This window comes from Monodelphis domestica, chromosome X, assembly GCF_027887165.1.
Source record: "Monodelphis domestica isolate mMonDom1 chromosome X, mMonDom1.pri, whole genome shotgun sequence".
Taxonomy (NCBI): Eukaryota; Metazoa; Chordata; class Mammalia; order Didelphimorphia; family Didelphidae; genus Monodelphis; species Monodelphis domestica.
The window spans coordinates 8,674,218-8,695,250 of NC_077235.1; the positions used below are offsets into that span (position 1 = coordinate 8,674,218).

General features: G+C 43.9%; 1 protein-coding gene across 23 annotated transcripts in view; it reads right to left on the reverse strand.

Annotated features, from left to right (window-relative positions):
* Positions 1 to 2,674: 2,674 nt before the first annotated feature.
* The window catches only part of KLHL13 (kelch like family member 13), a 296,890-nt gene continuing 278,531 nt past the window's right edge, over positions 2,675 to 21,033 (reverse strand). For 17 of the 23 annotated variants that reach the window (XM_056809598.1, XM_056809589.1, XM_056809599.1 and 14 more), the window contains 4 exons: positions 17,181 to 17,976; positions 11,625 to 11,669; positions 8,990 to 9,103; positions 2,675 to 4,472 (listed from right to left, as the gene is read on the reverse strand). In XM_056809598.1, coding sequence (XP_056665576.1) covers positions 3,985 to 4,472; positions 8,990 to 9,103; positions 11,625 to 11,669; positions 17,181 to 17,976 — 1,443 coding nt within the window. In that variant the 3' untranslated portion in view covers positions 2,675 to 3,984. The remainder of the gene's footprint in view (positions 4,473 to 8,989; positions 9,104 to 11,624; positions 11,670 to 17,180; positions 17,977 to 21,033) is intronic. The other 6 variants (XM_007507765.3, XM_056809585.1, XM_056809594.1 and 3 more) reach the window with 1 other exon arrangement.

Here is a 21,033-nt window from a genome sequence, read left to right on the forward strand (position 1 = left end):
TTCCTTAGCTATAAAAAGGGAATGATACTATCGCTCCCCTAACTCATAAGGCTGTTGGGAGAAATGTACCAGCAGGTGAGCTCTTGTTATTATCTTTGGGAAGAAAGCTTCTGACAATAAAATGAAGCTCTGGAATGTAGCTTCTTCAATGAGAAGTGGTCAAGTGCTTTCATTTTCCTATTTTCTTCACATCAGAAGGCTTGGCATGTGTTAATTGCAAGTGGGATTGGCTAATAACTGGGTAAACTGACCACCAGGGCCAAATGTGTAGAGACCACAAGAATACAGGACCCTCATCTCATCTGCTCTGTTATACAGAGTGTATTCAAATTTCATTTCTAAAAGTATCAGCTTGTAAGGCAGTCAAGGGTCTAGCAGGCAAGATAGTTTAGTGGGAAAGTGCTAGATCTTGACTTAGAAGATGGGATTTGAATCCAGTTTTAGCACTTAGTATCCATCTGATGCCAAGGAGTTCCCTTCAACCTTGCAAAACAAAATCTCAGTCCCCACTTCTATAAAAAGGAGAGACCATGACTTTTTCGTGGGATCGTTTTAAGAAACATGCTTTGGGAAAGTAGTTTTATTATTATTACTTGGCTTTGGGTGAGAAGTCAGCCCACCTATGGCATGACTTCATCCCTAGTTGGCTGCAAAGGGGTGACTTGGGATACCATGGTGACTCTCCGAGACCTCCTTGTTGCAAGCTTCATCAATGGTGGGAGTTTTTCCACTGACTAAATCTTTGGCATTTCAGTATAAAGTCAAAGGGAAGCAGAGCCCTCTGGGTTCTTCCTGTGTTCCCCTACTCACCCCACCCCCAGTTGGCCATGACTGCAAGCCTATACAAAGAGTTCTAAATGGAGGTCTATGATTGCCTGGGCTAAGATCCTAGTCTGGAGATCTAGATGCAGAAAAACAAGAACCAAGCAAAAGCAAGAGTGTTTAGAGCTGACCTGGTGGTGGAAGAGCCAACCTTTCCACTCCAGGGCCATGTTGTCTCTTCTGGAAAGAGCTCATAAAGAAAATGAGGTACAAGGGCCTTTGCAGTGTAAAAGGGCATTGCATTTTCAAACTAATTAAAATAAAATGTTATACAATTACCTTTTGGAACAATCTATCCTACACAATTAATGAGGGAATTATCTTAGCAGCTCCCCGAGAAGGATTACAACCACCAACATTTTTTTTAAAATAACCTTTGAAGTTAGCAATCAGGCTCAGAGCTTGGAAACAGATTTCCGGGACACACACAACCCTGAATGAGGAAGGATACTGACCAGTCTCTAATCTTTTCTTTTTTCTTTTCCTATCACCAACTATCTTGTAACTGGGATCAAGGAGGGAGGAATCCTCTGGGCCTCAATCAAGTCAAAATGGATTCTCCAACCACCTCTTTTAGGAGAAAAAGCAGCGTAAATTAGGCAAGGTAGAATTCTATGTCAATCCGTTTGACCAAAGTGACAAGGGATTTATTTAACTTCTAAGGAAATCCTATGCTTTCTCCCAGATGTTGGAACTGTTCAATAATAGCACCTGTGGGTGAGATATTAATTGAATTACAAAGATGTTAACTGCTTATTTTTAGCAACATATGCTCTGCATGTATGCATGTCATAGGGTAAGTATTAAATGCTGAGAACATGACTGCCCATATGTGGAAATCTGCCCCTTCTTGGGCAAGTCTGCCCATGTGCTAAGTGGACAAAGATCCAAATTCTGTATGCTCCAAGACATTAGGGCTAAAGCAAGCCACAGTGAGCTTTGTGGATCCAACCTCTGCCCAAAGGGCAATTGGTTCTGCTTTGCCAACCCTTCCAATCCAAGTCTTTCAAACTTTTCTTTCCTTTTTTTTAAACCCTGACCTTCTGTCTTGGAGTCAATAAATTGGCTCCAAGGCAGAAGAGTGGTAAGGGCTAGGCAATGGGGGTCAAGTGACTTGCCCAGGGTCACACATCTGGGAAGTGTCTGAGGCCTAAACTTTTCTTTCCTAACAAACTCATGTTTTGTTCATGCTGCTTTGCTCAAGCTCAAGGTCACCTGACTTATGCACTGCTAAGAGCCGCCTTCTAAAGGGAGTGTGATGCTCTAAGTTGGTTCAGAATCATACTGTCTCTGCTGCGAACAGGTCCCAGATGGCCACCTTCAAAGCAAGTTTCCACACATGAGTCTAACCCAAATAACCAACTGCAAAAGCAATCATCTGCAGCAAGAACCACTGGGCTGGCACCAATGGCCATCGCCATCTTAGCCAATCACCTCCTAACAGATGAGAATGTACAAAGTATCCCAGAAAAATGGCTAAAGGGTCTGCAAAACACGCCAACTTTAAGGACTGGATGTTGGTTTTGATGCCTAAGAGAACTCCTCTTAGACCAGCAGGTTGTGAGCTCCTCTGTGGGAATGGAGAATGGTGGATCTGCCAAAGGTCCACCCTGCCCAGCCAGTCAGTGGCACATTCTGGATACTTCTCAAGAGTGGGCTGGCTCTCATTTTCTTTGCCTGAATGAATGCCCCAGGATGCCCTCTTCCAAGCTGCACTCTGACTAAAGCATTCTAGTTCATACCACCATTCCCACCTCTTGCTTCAACCCAGCATTCATACACACACTCATGCATGTGTGCACACATCCATGACAACACTGGCAAGTAAGTAATGAGGTGCCTCAGACCACAATGACATTAAAACTTTTATTGAACAAAAGATAAAACATGGAAGTCTGAGTTCACAGAGAAAAGCAGCTCTCTTGCTCAAAATTTATCTTGTGCTAAGTAACCTTATTAACAGCGATGGTGGAAACAGCATGGAATATATCAAGTTACCTCAACAGTCAAGGAGAACAAGGAGAGTCCATGGGGACCAAGGGGAAAATGAGGCCAGGACAAATCTGGTTGTTCAGGATAAACATGCTTTTGACTCTTATCCCTTGAAATTCATTATGGTCAGGCTGACTTGCCATGGATTCTCAGTTGTTATAAATGGAAACTACTTTTTGGAAGTTTTTTTCAAAAATTCTATTTGAAGTGCTATCCAAATTTTAAAACTCAGAATATCTTACATTGGTGCCAACATGAGAAGGGGGGCCAATGATGCCCAGGACAGCAGTCCAGAGCATGGCCTTGGGGGATAAGTCTGTGGTGCTTTCTGCAAGTGGATTTTTGCAAGGAGTTCTCCTGTATGTCCAAGCAACTTCCTGTGGTTGGAATATACCCCACCTGGTCAAGTGGGCTGAGCAAGAGAGAGATAGCAAGAGGAGAGAGAGAGAGAGGGAAAGAGAGAGAGGGGGAAGGAAAGGGAGAGGGGGAGGGAGGGGGGAGAGAGAGAGGGAGAAAGGGAGAGGGAGAGAGAGGATAGGGAGGGGGAGGGAGGGAGGGAGGGAGAGAGAGAGAGAGAGAGAGAGAGAGAGAGAGAGAGAGAGAGAGAGAGAGAGAGAGAGAGAGAGAGAGAGAGAGAGAGAGAGAGAGAGAAAGCAATGGCTAAGGTACCTTACAAACAGAAGGAGGCAACATTCAGATGGCCTCCCTCGCATTCAAAAAACCAGAAGCAAATATCTTTCCATCTTAAAGCACAGAAAATGTGGTTACATGTGAGCAACAACATCCCACTGCCAAGGTGACAGGTTGGGCTTCCTCCCAAAAGCTGAGCCCACACTTCCCTCCCACCCCACTGATGGACAAAGTAGGGATCCACAGAAGCCAAACAGTTGAAAGACAACACCTTGCTTTTTCATTGGTTAAACATTTGGCTCTGATGAATACATGTTCAGGATGCTTTTGTTAACCACAGATAGACATTCTACAATAAACAAATATCACAAGTAACATCAATGCTGGGCTGGTTGGTTGCCTGTCATGGGACCAACTGCTGGAGGCTAGCCCTAACAGGGTACTACTAAAGAACAACAAAAGCAACAAGGAGGACAAGGATCCCCAGACCCAGACCCAGATCCAGAGAGGACAGCAGCCCACAAGCCTGCAGGGTGGCTTTTAAGGGGCTGATAGAGGTGACTCTCGAGAAGGGGACCCTGCGTTGTCTTCGGGAGGAAAAACAGTGAGAGTGCAAGCCCGGATACCACCAAGAGACTCAGGGAGATCAAAAACTTTGTGCCACTCATCCTTTTCTGGATCATATTTCTGGACTATCTCTACCATACAGCGGTTGTTCCAAGAGTACCCACCCACCACATAGATTTTATTTTCAAACACAGCAACCCCGACATCACTCTGCCCTCTTAACATAGCAGCAATTGGAGTCCACTGATCGAGTGCTGGTGAGTAGTATTCACAGCTGAGAACATCATCATAATCACTGGTTCCTCTAAAATGGTTTCCACCAATCACGTAAAGCTTTTCTCCAACGGTGCACATGCAGTGCAGGCCTCTGACTGTGGTCATGGGAGCTTTCTGTGTCCACTTGTCTGTGTCTGGGTCAAAGCTCATGAGCTCTTTTTGGAAAGTGTCATGAGTGATTCCTCCTGAAGAGTGAAAAAAAGAGGCATTGAGTGTGCAAGCTGCACCTACTGTGAACACTCACTCACATTCATTTCTGAATCACTCTAAGGCGCTTGCTTAGCAGGAAGCATCAGCATCATGGGAGACATCTGAGTGGTAAGAAAAGTCAGTCTGTGGAAGAGGTGAGGTGCCTCACTCAGGGGAACACATCTAGGAAGGATCTGCCCCCAGGGTGCTAGACTTCAAAGCCAATGAGCTTTCTGCTGCTTACACCATCCTGATAGAGAATGAGGTCAAATACCGCAGTAGAGACCCAAGTTGTGGCCTGGTTATTGGATCAGGAGAGTGTGTGAAAAGTGGTCCTAAAAATGCGGACTGGACAAGACATTTCCAGATCCACAAAGAGAAGAAATTAGTGTTTCATCTTGGGGAAGAAAAATGTTTGTCCCTTCCTGCACTTCCTTACCATAGCAGCTTCCTAGGTTCCCACAGAGGAGGTTGAGCTTCTTGGAAATGGGCCTGTGCTCAAACAGTGGAGGCCAGCAAGGAAGACTTTCTACCTTCTCCTCCTCTGAGCACTATCTGTAGCGCAAGCAAGGGGCTAGCTCCTTACCTTGGCCAACTTCCATAGTGAGTAACAGCTGCTACCTCCCACTATTGCTCAGGAGTAAGGAGGACCAAAGTAATTCCTACAGGGAAGGGGATCTGAGCAATCTCAAAATATAGGGCCAGTGGGGAGCTTATGGGACCACGTCTGATGTTCTGAAGACTGGATTAGTCCACAAGAAGTCAAGAAGCACTTAGAAGAGAGATGTTTCTGGATAACCGTGAAATCTGTGTCAAGAAGAAAGTTGCAACCTTGGCCATTTGGGTGCAGAAGGGAAAGTGGTCTTTCAAACTAGAGAAAGAAGTTTCTATAATGTTCACTCAGCTCCCTGAGATTTCAAACACAATCATTCACAAACATGGCCAACCCTTGGAATCTCTAAACATTGATGATTCCTAGGAAAATACAGGACACAGTACATGGTCACAAAACCTCAATTAACCAGATTCCACCTAACAGAACTCCTCTGTTTAGTATTATTTGTTTGGCATAGACCCTGACCCCTAAAGAGTGCTGATTAGGCTGCATGGCATTAGGGATTAAAAGTGTGTGCTTAGTTAGACCTTAGTCATGGAGACCTTGAAGGGGGCTGGCAGATGAGGGATGAGATAGCTCAATGCACTGAGGCTAAGTTTTTGGTAAATTCAAACTCAATCTGTTGTTTCCCTGACCTTGGGTAGACCCTGTGGGTAGGGCCCTAGAGAGCTCCACTTGTAGATGCTGAGTTCTGCAGGGTATTTGGTCACATTTTTGGTCATCTACCAAATAGATTCAACCTCTCTAGATCCTGACCAGCATGCGTGGGGCCTAAAGCAAGCCCACAATGAAGCATTTCCTTGCCCCGCTGGACTTCACCGACAGAAGAGGCCAACAAAGAAACAACCAAAGAAATCAACAAAGAAAGCCACCATCAGGAACCTCATACCCACAGCACAATGGGAGAGGGCCAGGCTATGTTCAACCCGACTGATCTCGTAGTCCTTTCCCATTTCTCTGCCTGTATGGTGACTGGTGGTATACACAGAATGGTGAGCCTCAGACCCTGTGGTCCATGGGAATAATATGGGCTCTGAATAACCCTGAGTTTCTAGGAACCCTTGGTAATCCTGTTGTCCCCAAACACTGCTGGCCTTTCTGGATGATTGGGGACAATTCCCTAGCAATCCTAATTGAGTATTCCAGGTGGCAACCCTAATCCTCTTAGGTGTGATCCTGTCTGAAGCAGCACGTATCCATCATTCATGGACATTTAGAGACATCTCATTTTCACTGATAATCTCTGCTGTTCAGTCCTCAGAATGCCATGTGAATTCCAGAGGAACTCCTAGGGAAGAGAAGGCACTATCCTGATGAGTTTCGCCCACTTCATTTAGACAAGGCTACAAGGTACACTAAGGGCAATGCACATGCACAGAGGCCGAGAAGAATGCACTTTGATCAGGCGGCCACAGCTCAGCCTGGGAGATGTCCCAGAGTTGGGCTTTGAGGGAGGTGGTGGCAGAAAAGGCAGCCGAGTTCACTATGGCTGAGCCTTTTGACCCTGGCGCTACTATCCTGCATGTATCTTTTGGTGTTCCTCACCCAGCCCTACTTCAAATACAGCCTAATCAGTTTTTCCAGAAAAGCTCAAGTCCCGTATCACGCATTCCCAAACCAGCCAACAATCTCATTCCAAAAAAAGCATGGCTAGGCTACATATGGATGGCACCCTCTTCTTTCTCCTATGGAGTTCCCTTGGTAACAGTCCCAAACAGAGCATGTCTGTTACTGGAAGCAAAGCAGGGAAGGGTGTCAGTATTGTTCCATGCCCTACTCCTGCAGAATGGGTACACAATTCCTAAGAATGTATTTACTGGAACAAAATTCTCCAACCAATAAAACCACCTGGTTCAATAAGCTGATGCTAATGGAGTTGGAGCATTTGGAGCTCTCATAAACATACCTATCTCAAGTCTACTTAGGACTAAATGTGAGCTAAACGTGATGAGCAATGGATTTCTCAGTGAGCCCTTTCTCTATGGGACCAATGTCTGGTTCCTCCAGTAAAACTTGGCTAGCCCCAATTCTACCAAGCCCACAGGGTCCACCATGCCCCATTCTCTCCTGGTCACTATCTTCACTAGATAGCATTCTTCAAGCACACTATAAGTACCAACTACTTTACTTGCCTTGCCTGACTTGAATGATCTGACTTGACTTGGTCAAGGAACATCAGCAAGACCATCTGCTAACCTAGTAGACAGCAGCCCTCAGCTAACAGGGGGAGGACCACCTGTCCGAAGTGCCAGGGCCCACTACCTTTAAGGTTTTGACCCAACAGGCTCCAACTACAATCTTCAACCCATCAGAAGAGAGAAAAAGGGCCCTTTCCAGAGAGGTCAGAAGGGTAGCTTGGGTGACTAACATAATACTTAAAAAACAAATGGGGTTAAAATAAGTTGTCACAAGTGATCGTATAACAAGTACCCCAGTGGGGACTCGACAGAGGGCTTGTTTGTAAGAGGATAAATGTAAGCAAAGTGAGCTGTGCACTCCTATTAAGTAGTTTAATCAAGCACTGACATAGGACTCTGTCATTATAATGCTGGTGTCAGACCAGCAAGGAACAACGAGGCTACAATAGAGATAAGAAATGCCCATCTCTCTTAAGAGAGCCTCACAGAGGAAATCAACATTCCCCACAGCAACCCATGGACTAGAAGATTTCAGGCCTCAAGGAAGCTTAGGAAACATTGAAGCCATAGGTATCCAACTTGCCATATGGGTGAACCAGACCCAGATATAACTGGGAAATGGTTAGTGTAATATATAAAAATGCATTACACTATAATGGGAATTGGTGGTTTTCTAAGTCAATCTACTTTAATGTTTGCATATGAAACTCCTGATCTAAGCCAACTTCCTCATTTTACAACTGTGGATGGCAAGTGGCAGGTAGAAAATAAGCAAAGGCAGGATTCCAGGCCAGGGCTTCTGCTTGCAGAACCTATGCTCTGTCACTGCCCTATACTGCCTCTCCCATGACAGTAGAGCCTGTCAGGGCCATTGCTAAAAACTCCTCATCAGCATCCATCCCCTGCACATCTTTCCTTTTCTCTCAGCTCAGTTATCTCTCTCTTTTCCTTTTTTCCTCTCTCCTTTGGGATGAGTAGGTGTTACACCGCCTCACTTGTGATAATGCTCAAGGCAAAAACTCTCATAGCTGGCCCCTGTTTCCACTTATTTAGCAGTCTATATTATTAAATAAGCTTTTCATGAAATATTAACATTCTCCCCTGGTAGAGGGTATTTTAAATGGAATCAAAATATTCCAATTTAATTTACATTGCCAGAAAGAGAGAGAAAATCTCCAGCGTCAACTCTTGATTATCCCTGGGTGAAATGTCTCCAATAAATTTTATTTCCGAATCCTTCAAAGTTCTCCTCTCTCATGGACTCTAATTTTTACTGACACAAGTAAGAGTTTAGTTTGCTCCCATTTTAGTAGGGAGTAGTCAGTAGGTCCATAGATCAAAGAAATCCCCTCTCTGGCCCAACAAAAGAAGGTATTCCTTACCCCACGGGTGAATATAGATAAATACATGTATATGTAAAATATATCCATTTGGGAGGATGCTGTCCATTTTTGGTGAGCAGTAGTGAGTTGGGAAGATGAAGACTTTCAAAATTTTGAGGTTTCTTTTACGTCCAATATTTACAGCATGAAATAATTTGCATCCAGTGTTAGCAAATCATAGGCAACTATATTCAAGCTAAAGATAAAAAACGCCTTCCCAAACCACAGCTACATCAACATTGGACTAACACTGTTCTAGCTTGTAGTACAACCACACCTACCTATGAGTACGGATAATGATGAAATGGTGTGATCCTATTCTTCAGAGCCTCTCTATTGTGGAAATCTCACTCACAGATAAGCACTATTTACTTTACCTGAAATATACATCATCCCTCCAAACACAGTACCAGCATGGCCATAGTGGGGCTCATTCATCTTGGCCACATAGCTCCATTCGTTCATCCTTGGGTTGTAACACTCCACTGTTGCTGGTGTGAGAAAAATTCAAGAAGATCAAGTCATTTCTTCTGAAAATAACAGTCTCACACACACACACACACACACACACACACACACACACACATTAAATGGAAACACACTCATTATGCATGAGAGATCCCATGAAAAGATCTTATGATAATGCCAGAAATTACATGAATAATTTAGATCGACTCACTAAGTTGGGAGAGTCCTTGGAGATCATCTAAGTCCCCTAATCCAACCTCCTCATTTATAGCTGAGGCACAGAGAGAAGAAGGCACTTTTTTTTGACTAAAAAAGAGTTCCCAGCATTCCCTCAACTCAGTGTTCTATATCAAAAGCTAATATATACCGTGTAAGGCCAGATTTATTCATTTAATAATCTTAAATGCTTCTATCATACTAGTGAAAGAAGTGCTCAACAATTTTCCTTCTGCCATTGTCTAGTCACTCCCATTATAAACTGTCATTCCTCCTATGTACTTGGTATAAAAACAGGGTAGGATGGAGCTAAAAAAATCACCAGGATTAAAAAGGGCTTCAGTTCTATTCTACTGCTCTGACAATCCCTACCTAATCTAGTATTGGAGGCTATGCAATACAAAACAGGCTTTCAGGTTGGTTCTCAAAAGAGAAAGGGATGAAGGCACGTAGTTACGTATTTTTTAAACATGTACCATGCCAAGGTCACCTTTAAAAGCCTACTGGGCGCCTGTTCAAATGCAAGTTACAAAAGAGAGACCATGGATATATGGACTTAAGTAATCCAAGGTCCACAGCTGCCCTCGGGGAAAGGCATTGCCTAGAAGGCCTGACCCTGCTTGGGAACACACTATATGCTCTTGACCTGAAAACGATTAGAGGCAAAACTTTTAAGGCCAAAGTCAAGAACATGGTTAAAGGCCATATTCTCTCACAATAATGGATTTCCCTCAAACACAAACTTTTTGAGAGAATTGACTAGCAACTCATTCAAAAATCTCCAAGCCAGGCAAGGCAGATGAATAATTCTAAAGAAAAAATGGGGCAGGGCACCATTCTGGCCCAAAACAGTCAAATGTTTGCATATGTGACACAGGTCACTCTGTGCCCAAATCACAGGTAAATGCTTATTATGTGTCTCTGTATGGCGGAGGCCTGGCACCCTTGCCATCTGCCCCAATGACTACACCTGCAGATTTCCCTCTCCTTTTCAGATCATGCATGGCAGAAGTATTAAACTCTGGGAAACAGAGAAAAGCTGTATTACCCTTTGGAGCTCTGATAACCACCTAATGATCATTCTGTAATGTTCGCTGGCCTAATTATTGAGGTTCCTTTTCGCCTTGACTCAACTACCCCCACTGGCTTCCCTGCTCTTTAATAAGAGCTTTGAACTCCTGGTCCAGCTCTTCACAGACACACAGACACAGACACTCACAGACAGACACACACACAGACACAACACATTGGGTCCTTACTATAACAATTTTCAAGAAAGTAGAATTTAGCCTCCAGTTCCACATTGAGTGGTTTAGTTAGGACAGTCAATCAATATAATCGTAGTTCAAAAGACCTCATTCTAAAATGGCCTAATGGGGGCAGCTGGGTGGCTCAGTGGATTGAGAGCCAGGCCTAGAGACAAGAGGTCCTGGGTTCAAATCTGGCCTCAGACACTTCCCAGCTGTGTGACCCTGGGCAAGTCACTTAACCCCCATTGCCTCACCCTTCTGCCTTGGAACCAATACAGTATTGATTCCAAGATGGAAGGTCAGGGTTTAGAAAAATAAATTAAAATGAAATGGCCTAAGTAAAACTAAGATCTCAGGTAGGGATAACCCAGGGCAACATCAAATGGAGCTGGAGTGTTGACTTGCAAAATGCCTCCAAGCCCACCCCACCACCCCAACCCCAAACTGCCCAGCCCAACCCAGCCCAACCCACACCATCCCAACCAGCCCTCCAACCCTTGCTGCTTCTTTAAACTGCAGCATTTTTCTACCCATCTGCCAAAGATAGAAGGTATTTCCATGATCAAGGCCAAGTACAAACTGCCATCTCCTTGAAGACCAAATGGTGAATTCTATTGCCATCATCCACTGCTTCTTCAGTCTATCTCCCAATGTCTTTATACAGTTTGACTCTGGGCTATCTAATAAAAATAAATGCCACTGAGTTATAGGAGGATAGACTTAGAGCTGGAAGGGCACTTAGAGGCCATCAAGTCCAGCTGTTTAATTTTACAGAAGAGGAAACTGGGCCCAGAGAGGTACAGTGACTTACCCAAGGTTGCATGGCTAGTCAATATTTGAGGGAAGATTTGAACCAAAGTCTTCCTGACTCTAGGGCCAGTAGTCTGATCACTGCATCCTGTCCTCTCTCTACACTTACAGAAGGAGGGCCCAGTGCACTGATGACTATAGATGCAGTATTAGCAAAGAAACAAATGGGATTGGTTTGTACAAGTGAAAAAGGCAGTTTGATGAAAGAAGTCAACCCCAAACAAAAGGTAGAAAGGAAGTCCAGAGATGATCGACATGGAGCTCTCACCTATCCTGTTCCAGATGCCTGGTGCTGTCCTGTACTCTGTGATTTCTAAGAGGAGAAATTCCACACAATTTCGTAACCTATACTGGTACATAAAAACCTCTGCTTACGGCTAATCTCTATAAGGTTGAAGTTTTTCTTCTTCTTGGGTTTGTAGTAGAGACAGAGGCTGAAAAGCCAGCTGGTCAGCACCTCTCCTATCACCACTGTCAGCATCTTTAATAATGGCATATTAACACCAAAGAGAGAGAGGCATGATGGTCTTACGGAGACAAACCAGGGTACAAATGCAGTCTGTCTGTCTCTCTGAAACTCAGACACTCCCTGAGACCCTCCAAGTTACAATAAGCAATCTGTGTCAGTTATATATCAGCAACATCATGATGGACAGCAGCTTTTGGATTGGGGATTAAGATTAAGCCTCCATTAGGACAAGGGTTGTTGTTTTGGACACAGGCTTTACTGATCAGGCTACTGCACTCCCTTGCCCAATCCCTGCTGTGTGTAAGATACATGGATCTGCGAGGTGCCTAGCTGACCGTTTTTCAGCTATGTATGAAAGATACAGGAAGGGAGTTACCCTAAGCCTTCTCTTCATCCAGCTCTTGTCATTTTTTCCAGTCTCCTCTTAATCATTTTGCTGGCTTCCTTTGGCTTTTCTCTGTGTAGGATTCCCTTTAATAATTACCTACTCAACCCCTAGGTAGTCATGCACCTGACTGAAGGAAGACTTATACTCTTGCTTGGTCTTCATTTACAGTCTCCTTACGGGTCAGCTTGATGGAGGGCCCCTGGTGCCAGCAGCCTGACTAGGGAGGAAGGAGCAGAGGGGGCTACTGCCCCACAAAAATAAGGGAATGGACTCAGAGTGGCTGCTCCAGTTTATGGCAATGGGGCACTTGCATGCTCACTTCCAATAGCTCAACACTGCTTTTGGAGAGGGTAATCTACACAGGCAGTCTGACAATTAAATGCTGGCAGGCTGGCCAGCACAGGGAAAATCTCCAGGGTGTCTCTTTTGCCCTCCCTGGGGGAAGGGGAAGGGCACCAAGGGCTGACTAACCTGGGACTTAAGGCAGGTTTAGAGCTGAGGCTCTGGAGCAAGTGTGCTCTCCTTCAGGACGGGGTGGGCGGGGGGAGGCACGGTGAAGAACTGGCAGCCCCTCCAACAACACCAGGTGGGGCTTAGACCCAGTTCTAAGGCATCACTTAATTGAGAAAACCCAAAGCCATAAGGGCGTTGGAGCCTTTCATATATTCTGCCAGGAGTTTCATTAGATATCTATTGGAAAATCCACTGGGCATTCTATAAATGACTCCAAGTCTTCAAAGCCTGGTACATTAGCATCTAACTGAAGTAGCAGAGATCTGAGCTGTCACCTCTGGTCTACAATTTCGAAAGCTCAACGGAAGATGGATCTCTTATGCTACATGATTGCGAGAGATGCCTTATTCACAGAGTGCCAGCTGCTCTGAGCTTCCCTAAGTTTCCCATTATAAATGTTGTCAAAGGAAGCCAGACTCCTGCATGTAAGCCAGAGAGCTGCTGATGGGACATGGCTACAGCCTTTCCTAATCCTTTTCAGGGACCTGGTGAAGAGAGGAAATGACACACACATTTATATGAGCTCAAAGCATATACTTGCAGGTGAGACTCATCCTCTCTCAGGCCAGGCCCGAGGTCCCAGGCTCTGCTGTAATTTGATGTCTGCAAGTCAATACAAGCCCAAGAAAACCAGAATGAGTCATCAAAGCCGGGCTTTTCCTTATTTCCATGAGGTGAGGGGTTTTTAGGAGTCTCCAGTTCAATCCAATTCAATTCAACCAACACTTAGTAAGTTCTGCTCTGAGCCAGCCTGGTATGAAACCAAACTGGGAATAGCATCCAGAATCTGCACAAGAGGTGGCAACTTTTGCCTTAGAAACACCTTTGCCTTTAGAATTTCCACTGCTCAATTCTTTGGTCAGGGAGTGAATAAAATGGGGGACAAGGGAACAGATGGGTCTCCAATGTTGAATGGAAGGTGGGGGTGGGGTGGGGGGTAGGAGAGGGAGATGTCCGAGAGTCTTCCACATGCTGAGGGGCCAAATTAGTGCTCAGGATGACTCTTGATTCCAGTCAGAGTCATCAGCAAGATTTTAAATAAACTGGGCCTTGTGCAACCCAGGCTGGAGGAAGAGGATAAGAATACTGGAGATTGCCCAAGTCAACACGTCAGGTCATGTGCGTGTGGTTACAAGGTCATGAGCATGCTTGGCTACATACAAAAATAGTGAGTTGAGTGTTTAGAAAGAAGTCTGCCTGCTTGTGTCTGTCTTGTGGTATCTTGTGGATGACGGATGCTATTTTCTGTACTTAGCTCTAAACACATCCACGTGAAAAGATGGAATTAGAAAAGAAAGGGTTGCGCAGAACAAACAAAACCCATCTGTCTACATCTTCTTGAGGAAACGGGCTGATTTTCGCTACAGAATTAAATTAGCTTGATATCAAATTCATTCGGAATCTCAAAGTCATTCTGCAGCAAGGAAAAGCATCAACAATTTCACCCAAGGGAAGATTAATCAATTCAATTCCACAACTACTTCTCAAGAGTCTGCTATACACAGTGCCAGGAGATCAGGGGCACAAGGTCTCAGTTGGCACTCACATTCTTGCCTAATAGAGGACACTTGGGTATCCTGAGGCTTACAAATTCAAGCCCTTCTCATGGATTTGCTCACAGTAGCTCCTTCCCAGTAGTAGGCTCTCTCAAAGCCAAGAACTGCCACTCCTCTGCCTCAACTTCCAATTGGTCCCAATTGACATTAAGGGTCTCATTCTACTGGCAAAGCTGAAGGCACAATGAATATAGTCTCCAATGAAATGCTTCCACCCAGGGGAAAAGGTCATGAAAAACATGAATGTGAGCATTCAAATCTAGCTACAACGAGGCAAAGGAAAAGAGCTGTTGTAGCTACTGAGTGCTAATGCATTATTTTTGGAGCACTCATAAGGAGCAAGCCTCTGTGCTTGGAATTAGCCATGTCATGAGGCCCAACACACAGCCCCTGACCTTTTAGCTGACTGGGACTCATGGATTGCCTGACATGTCCAGACTCAGCACACCCTCTGGGAGAAGGAGAGCACAGGATTTGGGACAGATGAGAAGGAATAAGGCCGTAACTCAGAGGGGGAAATTCACAAAGAAGTCAAATATGAAAAATGCCTGGGCTTCAAATGCTCACACAAAAACAATTTAACATGGAAACCTTTTTAAGGTAAATGACATAAATTTGTAACAAGGCAAATTTAGGCCTGACATAAGGAAAAGCTTCCTGACAGTCAGAAATATCTCATGGCAAAGAGGGCTGAGTCAGAGGTGGGAGTGAGCTCCTCCTCCTCTTCGAAGGCCTCCATGAAGAAGCTGGCTGACTGCCCAGTTGTAGGGGATATTGCAGAAGGGAATTTTGGGGCAATCTTCAGCTGGATGAGATGGCCTAGGAGGCCTCTCCAAACTCAGAAATCCTGCAGGCAACTGTGTGTGTGTATGCATGTGCATGTGCGTATAGCTTTCTCTGCTATAAAATAGGGTTAATAAAACCCATCACACTGACTTCCCAAGGTTGTCTCAACACTAAACTGGATAATGTATGGAAAGTGCTTTAGAGGCTGTAAAATACTATTTATGTATCAACTATCATTTTGATTCAAAGTAACACACAGCCGTACTTAGGAATATGGGTCTAGGAGTAGGGCTTAATGATGTCTTCTCAAATTCTTCAGGAGAAAATCCAAATTCTGTGCCCATACAAAGACCAAACTAATACTGGCAGACTCTGAGCTAGGAAACGTACCGTTGGAGAGGAATGTTCCCTTCTTTGCACAAACATCATTGCTATTCTCCCAGAGTAAACACTTACTAATGGTTAGTTGAATTGAACTGGTGAGACATCCAGCCCCTAGCTTGTTTTTAGAGATAGAGAAGCACTAAATGAGTAATTAAAAGGGTTGTGCCAAAGGAATTACTTACTTAGTCAAGTCCTTGAATTTGCTCTAAAGTAGCACCAACTGTACAGACTAGACTGCTTTTGAGGAAGGGGCACTGGCAGTCTTCCAAGTGCACTGTCACCAAATGAACTGATGCTGATTGAGAAGAGCTTTTGAGAGGACACCCAAGGGAGAAGGCTCTGAAAGGGGACCCAGCACTAGAGGCAAAGAGTTGTGCCCACTGCCATATACTTCTCTCATGAAACTAATCAAGATAACACAGGAGAAAAAGATGGCACTCTTAAGCCTCCATCTACACGGGTACCAGCTTTTTCTAGAATGGTATTGGCAATGAGATGTGCTGGGCTATGTGTTTACCTGCCCAGGGCCCTTTTCAAACAAAGGCACTTATGAGGAAAGAAGCTAGGTCTGGGACCACAGTCTAGGATCTGAGGATGGTTTCTCTATGAACCCTGCTGGACTCACTGTAGGGAGACTAGGATAGTCATTAAGTTAACCTCATCAGTGCCATATTCTAACCAAGTTCACTAATCAAATGCTATGAAAAACTGATAGTACTTCATCTACGCTCATTACCTCCGAAAACTCCACACACTGTTACCTGTCATTGACTCTTTCTTTCTTTTTTTCTCTTTCTTTTCTCTTTCCTTTCTTTCTTCCTTCCTTCCTTTCTTTTTTTTAAAAAAGATTATAATATCAATAGTTAAGTTTTTGATAGGGTCAGGTTTTGGGTTTGCTACAGGAGACCTACTACGGTGTTCCTGATTTCCTTCTCATGAAGCCTTCTTACTCCAATTTGATTTAGAATAAGAAAATTACACCTTGTACAGTTAATTATAGGCAGCCAAAGCACCAATACATTAAACTGGAATCACAAGCAATCATGGCTTAGGAGGAAAAAATACGTTAGCAACATAATCAAGTGCAGCACACGGACAGCTTAGAACAAGCCAACCAACTTTGGTTTTCTAGTCAACAGGAAATGTTCTCTAAGCACTGTGCAGATGGATTTGGCTGTTCAGAATGCTTGGAATTGGCACCAGGTAAATCATGGAATAAGGCAAAGGTCTCACATTTCATCTCTTAAGGAGCTTATCTTTATCTTATCAGAATGTTTTTAAAAAGGTAACCAAGACTATTTAAGTGGGAAAATAGCCACAGTTGATCTACCAGAATAACTCATTTTACCTGTTCAACAAAATATCTGATAAGTGATGGTGTAGTGGGAGAAGAGAAGGACTACATAAAAATGGAAACTGAGGTAACTGGCCCAATTTCCCACCAAGTTGCTATTACAATTGAAATTGTAGCCATGAAGTAAGCCTGCCATTCAAGTTATAACTTTCTTAGGTAGCACAAATAAATTCACATGGAATCTAGTGATTGACTTTCACAAACACAACATCCAGGTAGACACAGAGCCTATCTCTGGAAGTTCCTAGAAGAAAAGAATGTCCCATGATTCAAGTCTAGTCTTGTGTTTTGGCTTCTGGTTTCATAGAGCTGGTTACTTTAAAACTAGACATTGTTTTCCAAGAAAAACCAACCTCCCCCCCATACCTACTTACCTAGTTCCCCAGCTGCATTGCGGCCACCCACGGCATACAGATGGCCCTTGAGGGCGCTCAGGTGGAAGAAGGTGCGCTTTTCATTCAGTGATGCAACCTGCATCCATTTATTATAACGAGGATCAAATCTGAAGACAGTGTCAACTGCTGTTTTGCCTTTTGTGTCATAATTACTCTGGCCACCGACAACATAGAGGAAGTTTCCAATGACTGCGATGCCATGCTGATATCGAGGGGCATCCATGGGAGCTAGGGATTTCCATTCGTGGGCCTTCTCATCATACATTCTCAATTCCTTGCTGACCACCAGCTGCTGCCTCAGGACGCCTCCCAACGTCACCAGATGAGTACTGTCGGAGCGGATGGCGGTCCTCTCTGACTGCATCACAGGCTGCATGTAGGGCATCATTTGGTAGTTGCTGGCTTCCAGAAGCAAGTTCACACAAGTATTGTCCGTTCTCATAAAGTCCACAGTTTGCACATAATTAATGAGATCTTGTGGTGTCATCAGGGGAAAGCGAATATTCTTCATCAGCTTGGAAGCAAACTCCATCCGCAGCTCATCATAGCGGAGCCAGCGACAGGCGGCCTTGAAGAGATCAAGCTCACTGCAGTGCTTAAGGCTGTTACTGGAAAGCACAAAGGCCAGCCGTTCAAAGGGGAGTTTCACAAACTCGCCGCTGTTCAGGATAGCAGGGAAGTTCTTCAGGATGAAGTTGTTCACGTATTTGTCCACTTCGGTGAGGTTGTAGGTGTTGGCAATGCGCCCCACTTCGACACAGTTATCCAAAGATACCTGTTCAGGGAAGACAAAAGGGACCATGATGCTCTGTGTGTGTGTGTGTGTGTGTGTGTGTATGGATGTGGGGAGGGCAATCCTTGGAACATGTTAGGATAGCAGAGTTAGATCAGAAACTTCATAAGAATATATCAATATATGTTCATCTCAGTAGAATGATGGATAGAGACCTCAAAACCACATTTTTGTCTAACTCGGTGAAAGGATGAAAAAAGAAAGCAATCACTGTAATCAATTGAGTCAGAGAAATTCTGAAAGAAACTCAGCAGGCCTCAAGACGACTAGCGCTACTATTTTCCCTTACTCAAAGATCAATAGCCTAAAATGTTTTTAATCCTGGACAAATTCACATTCTAAAACTATTTGGGAGAGTTAAATGTTTTTCTCCCAATTCCAAGCCAGGTTTGCTAACTTAAAAAGAATGAAAGCAAACAACATCTCACATCAAGGTGACTGGCAACTCTGGTGGGGCACCTCCACTTCTCTCCCTTGGCCTCTATAAATGTTTCTGTTTTCCTTGGGGGTCCATTAGGCAAGAGGCAATAAGAATCCCAGAAGTAATGCTACCTATGGACCCAGAAGGGTCATTACTCAGGAAGTGTCCCTTCAAAAGAATTCAGAGATGCTCCATCAACAATTTATGGAATCTTAGGGTGCCATAAAAATCGGAAGTATGGAAAGCCTATATGAATATAGACATTGACTGATATACATACACACACACACACACACACACACACACACACATAGTCACTTTTCAAAAAACATTTTAAAGGGGAAAAACACCTGCCAAAATCAACTCAAGTGCAGATGCATTTCCCATGGCATCTTCACCTTACAGTTGGAAAAGACCTCCTATGGGTCATCTTATCTGACTCTTCCCTGGAAAAGAATCTCATCTCTGACATCCTAGCAGAAATGCAGGAAAATCCAGAGCCACGTGCAATCAAATGGGAAGAAGAGTAGAGGAAGGCAAGCCAAGCACAAGGAGTTTGCACTCAATGCCCACTGTGGCTGATGAAAGGTGCCAAGCACTCAGCTGACCTGCACCCCCCAGTGACAATCTTTTAAATTCATGAACACACTGTCATATGTTTTGCCCCTTCCTGTGGTCTTTTCCTCTGGGCTAAACATTCCCTGTTGGAGGTCCTCTTATGGCACACACATAAGGCCCTCGACTATCCTGGCTGTCCACCTCTACATTCTCTCCAACTTACTAATGTCCTTTCAAAAATGTGCCATCCAGAAGTGAACACAAGACCCCACACGTGATCTCCAGCACAGAGCAGTGAGACTATCATCTTCCTAGCCCTGGCGCAACATTATTAAATGCAGAAAGTTTTAAAGAAGATATTTACTCCTCATTTTGTATATTTAGCTGATGATGATTTTGCCAAATTGAGCACATCATTGTATCCTCTGCACCCCCCCTCACTGGAACACAGAAAGATATTATTTCTAATCGGTGCTTGCTTTTGGCCACATGCCGCACAAATACAACAGCAAGCAATTGATGCACCTGCACAAACTTTTTAAGAGGTGGCCAAACTAGAGGCACTTCAGTACTATTTGAGGGTAAATACAAGGATCTGGAAGTGAGGGTGAAGGATGCTTCAATCAATTTGGACATGCATGTGTGCGAGCTCTTTCCTTCCCCTCGGTTACTGCACATCTCTCTTGCACCTTTCTTCCAAATTTCTTCTAGAAGTAAACAAGTACACATCAGAAGTTAGCCCTAGGCAGGCAAATGGCAGGATCCTAAAGTAGGAGTTTGACCTAAGCATTGTACAGTCAACCGTCAGGAACTATAAAATAGCACATTTCTTCTCAGCTTCCCCGGCTCCTCAGCTAATTTAAAATCAAATATTTCAAAACCGAGTGCTGCTTTTTTCATTAGAATGCTAGACACCTCATCTCCTTTTTTTTAAATTATTGCTAAGTTATTGTATTGTGTGAACTGTTTACTAAGAGAGAAAAAAACTCAATTTTTGAAACTAAAACATATCTAGTTTACAAGTTCAGAATTCAATACAATAAAACACTGCTTCATACAAAACATTAAATGGCTTCAAAATGCAAATCCCTCAACCCATAGTCCTTCTCCTTTTGTAAAATTTAGGAAGACAATGATAAAAATACACACATATAAATTATAGTATACATAAAACTAGTAATCTAGTCAGCCTTCAAGACCAGAGAATTATTCACATTATACCATTTAATATTGTCTCTGGGTCAAGCTCAAAAATTCCTGAAATGGTCACTTGATAGAATATCTCTGGGGGTTTTCATAATCTCTTTATCTTATCTCTTCCTAAAGAATTTTTTTGTACAAGCTAATAATTCATACTGGCCATTCTCATGCAGAATTTATAGAAAATTCCAAATTTTCAGTAGAATTGCAGTATAGTCTCTCATCTCTAATTGCCTTGTGGACATATCAAGGTGAACTCATTTATTTTCTCCCCAAACCTTCCCCTCTCCTTCTATAACTGTGAATGGGAGCACCATCTTGCCAGCCACCCAAACTCTAAACTCTTATCCAAATGATTGTCAAGTCCTATTGTTTCTGCCTTCATAATATTTCTTGTATGGCCCCCTTTGTTCTTCTGACATTGTCACTCTCTGGTCCATGCCCTTCTGATTGGCTTCCCTGCCTCATTATAGTTCATTCTCTAATCAGCTGTCTAATTAATCTTCCAAAAGGGCATGTCTGGCCATGTTTTCTTCCTACTCAAAATCCAGTGGTTCTTAACTGCCTTGAGGACCAAACAGAAACTCCTCTGTATGGTCTTTAAAGCCCTTCCTAAAATTATGCCTTGCCCCTTCCTACCTTTTCAGGCTCCTCACGCTTTTCCACACTTCTCACACACGCCACCCAGAGCAAGTGCTAGGCAATTCAGTTGGCATTCCTCACCCAAGCCACTCCATCTCCTGCCCAAAGATGGATGTCTCCCATGCCTTGAATATCCTCCCTCTTCATGACTGCCTCCTGGCTTCCTTTCAGTCTCAGTCAGAACCTCACCTTGTATAAGAAGCCTTTCCTGGTCCTTC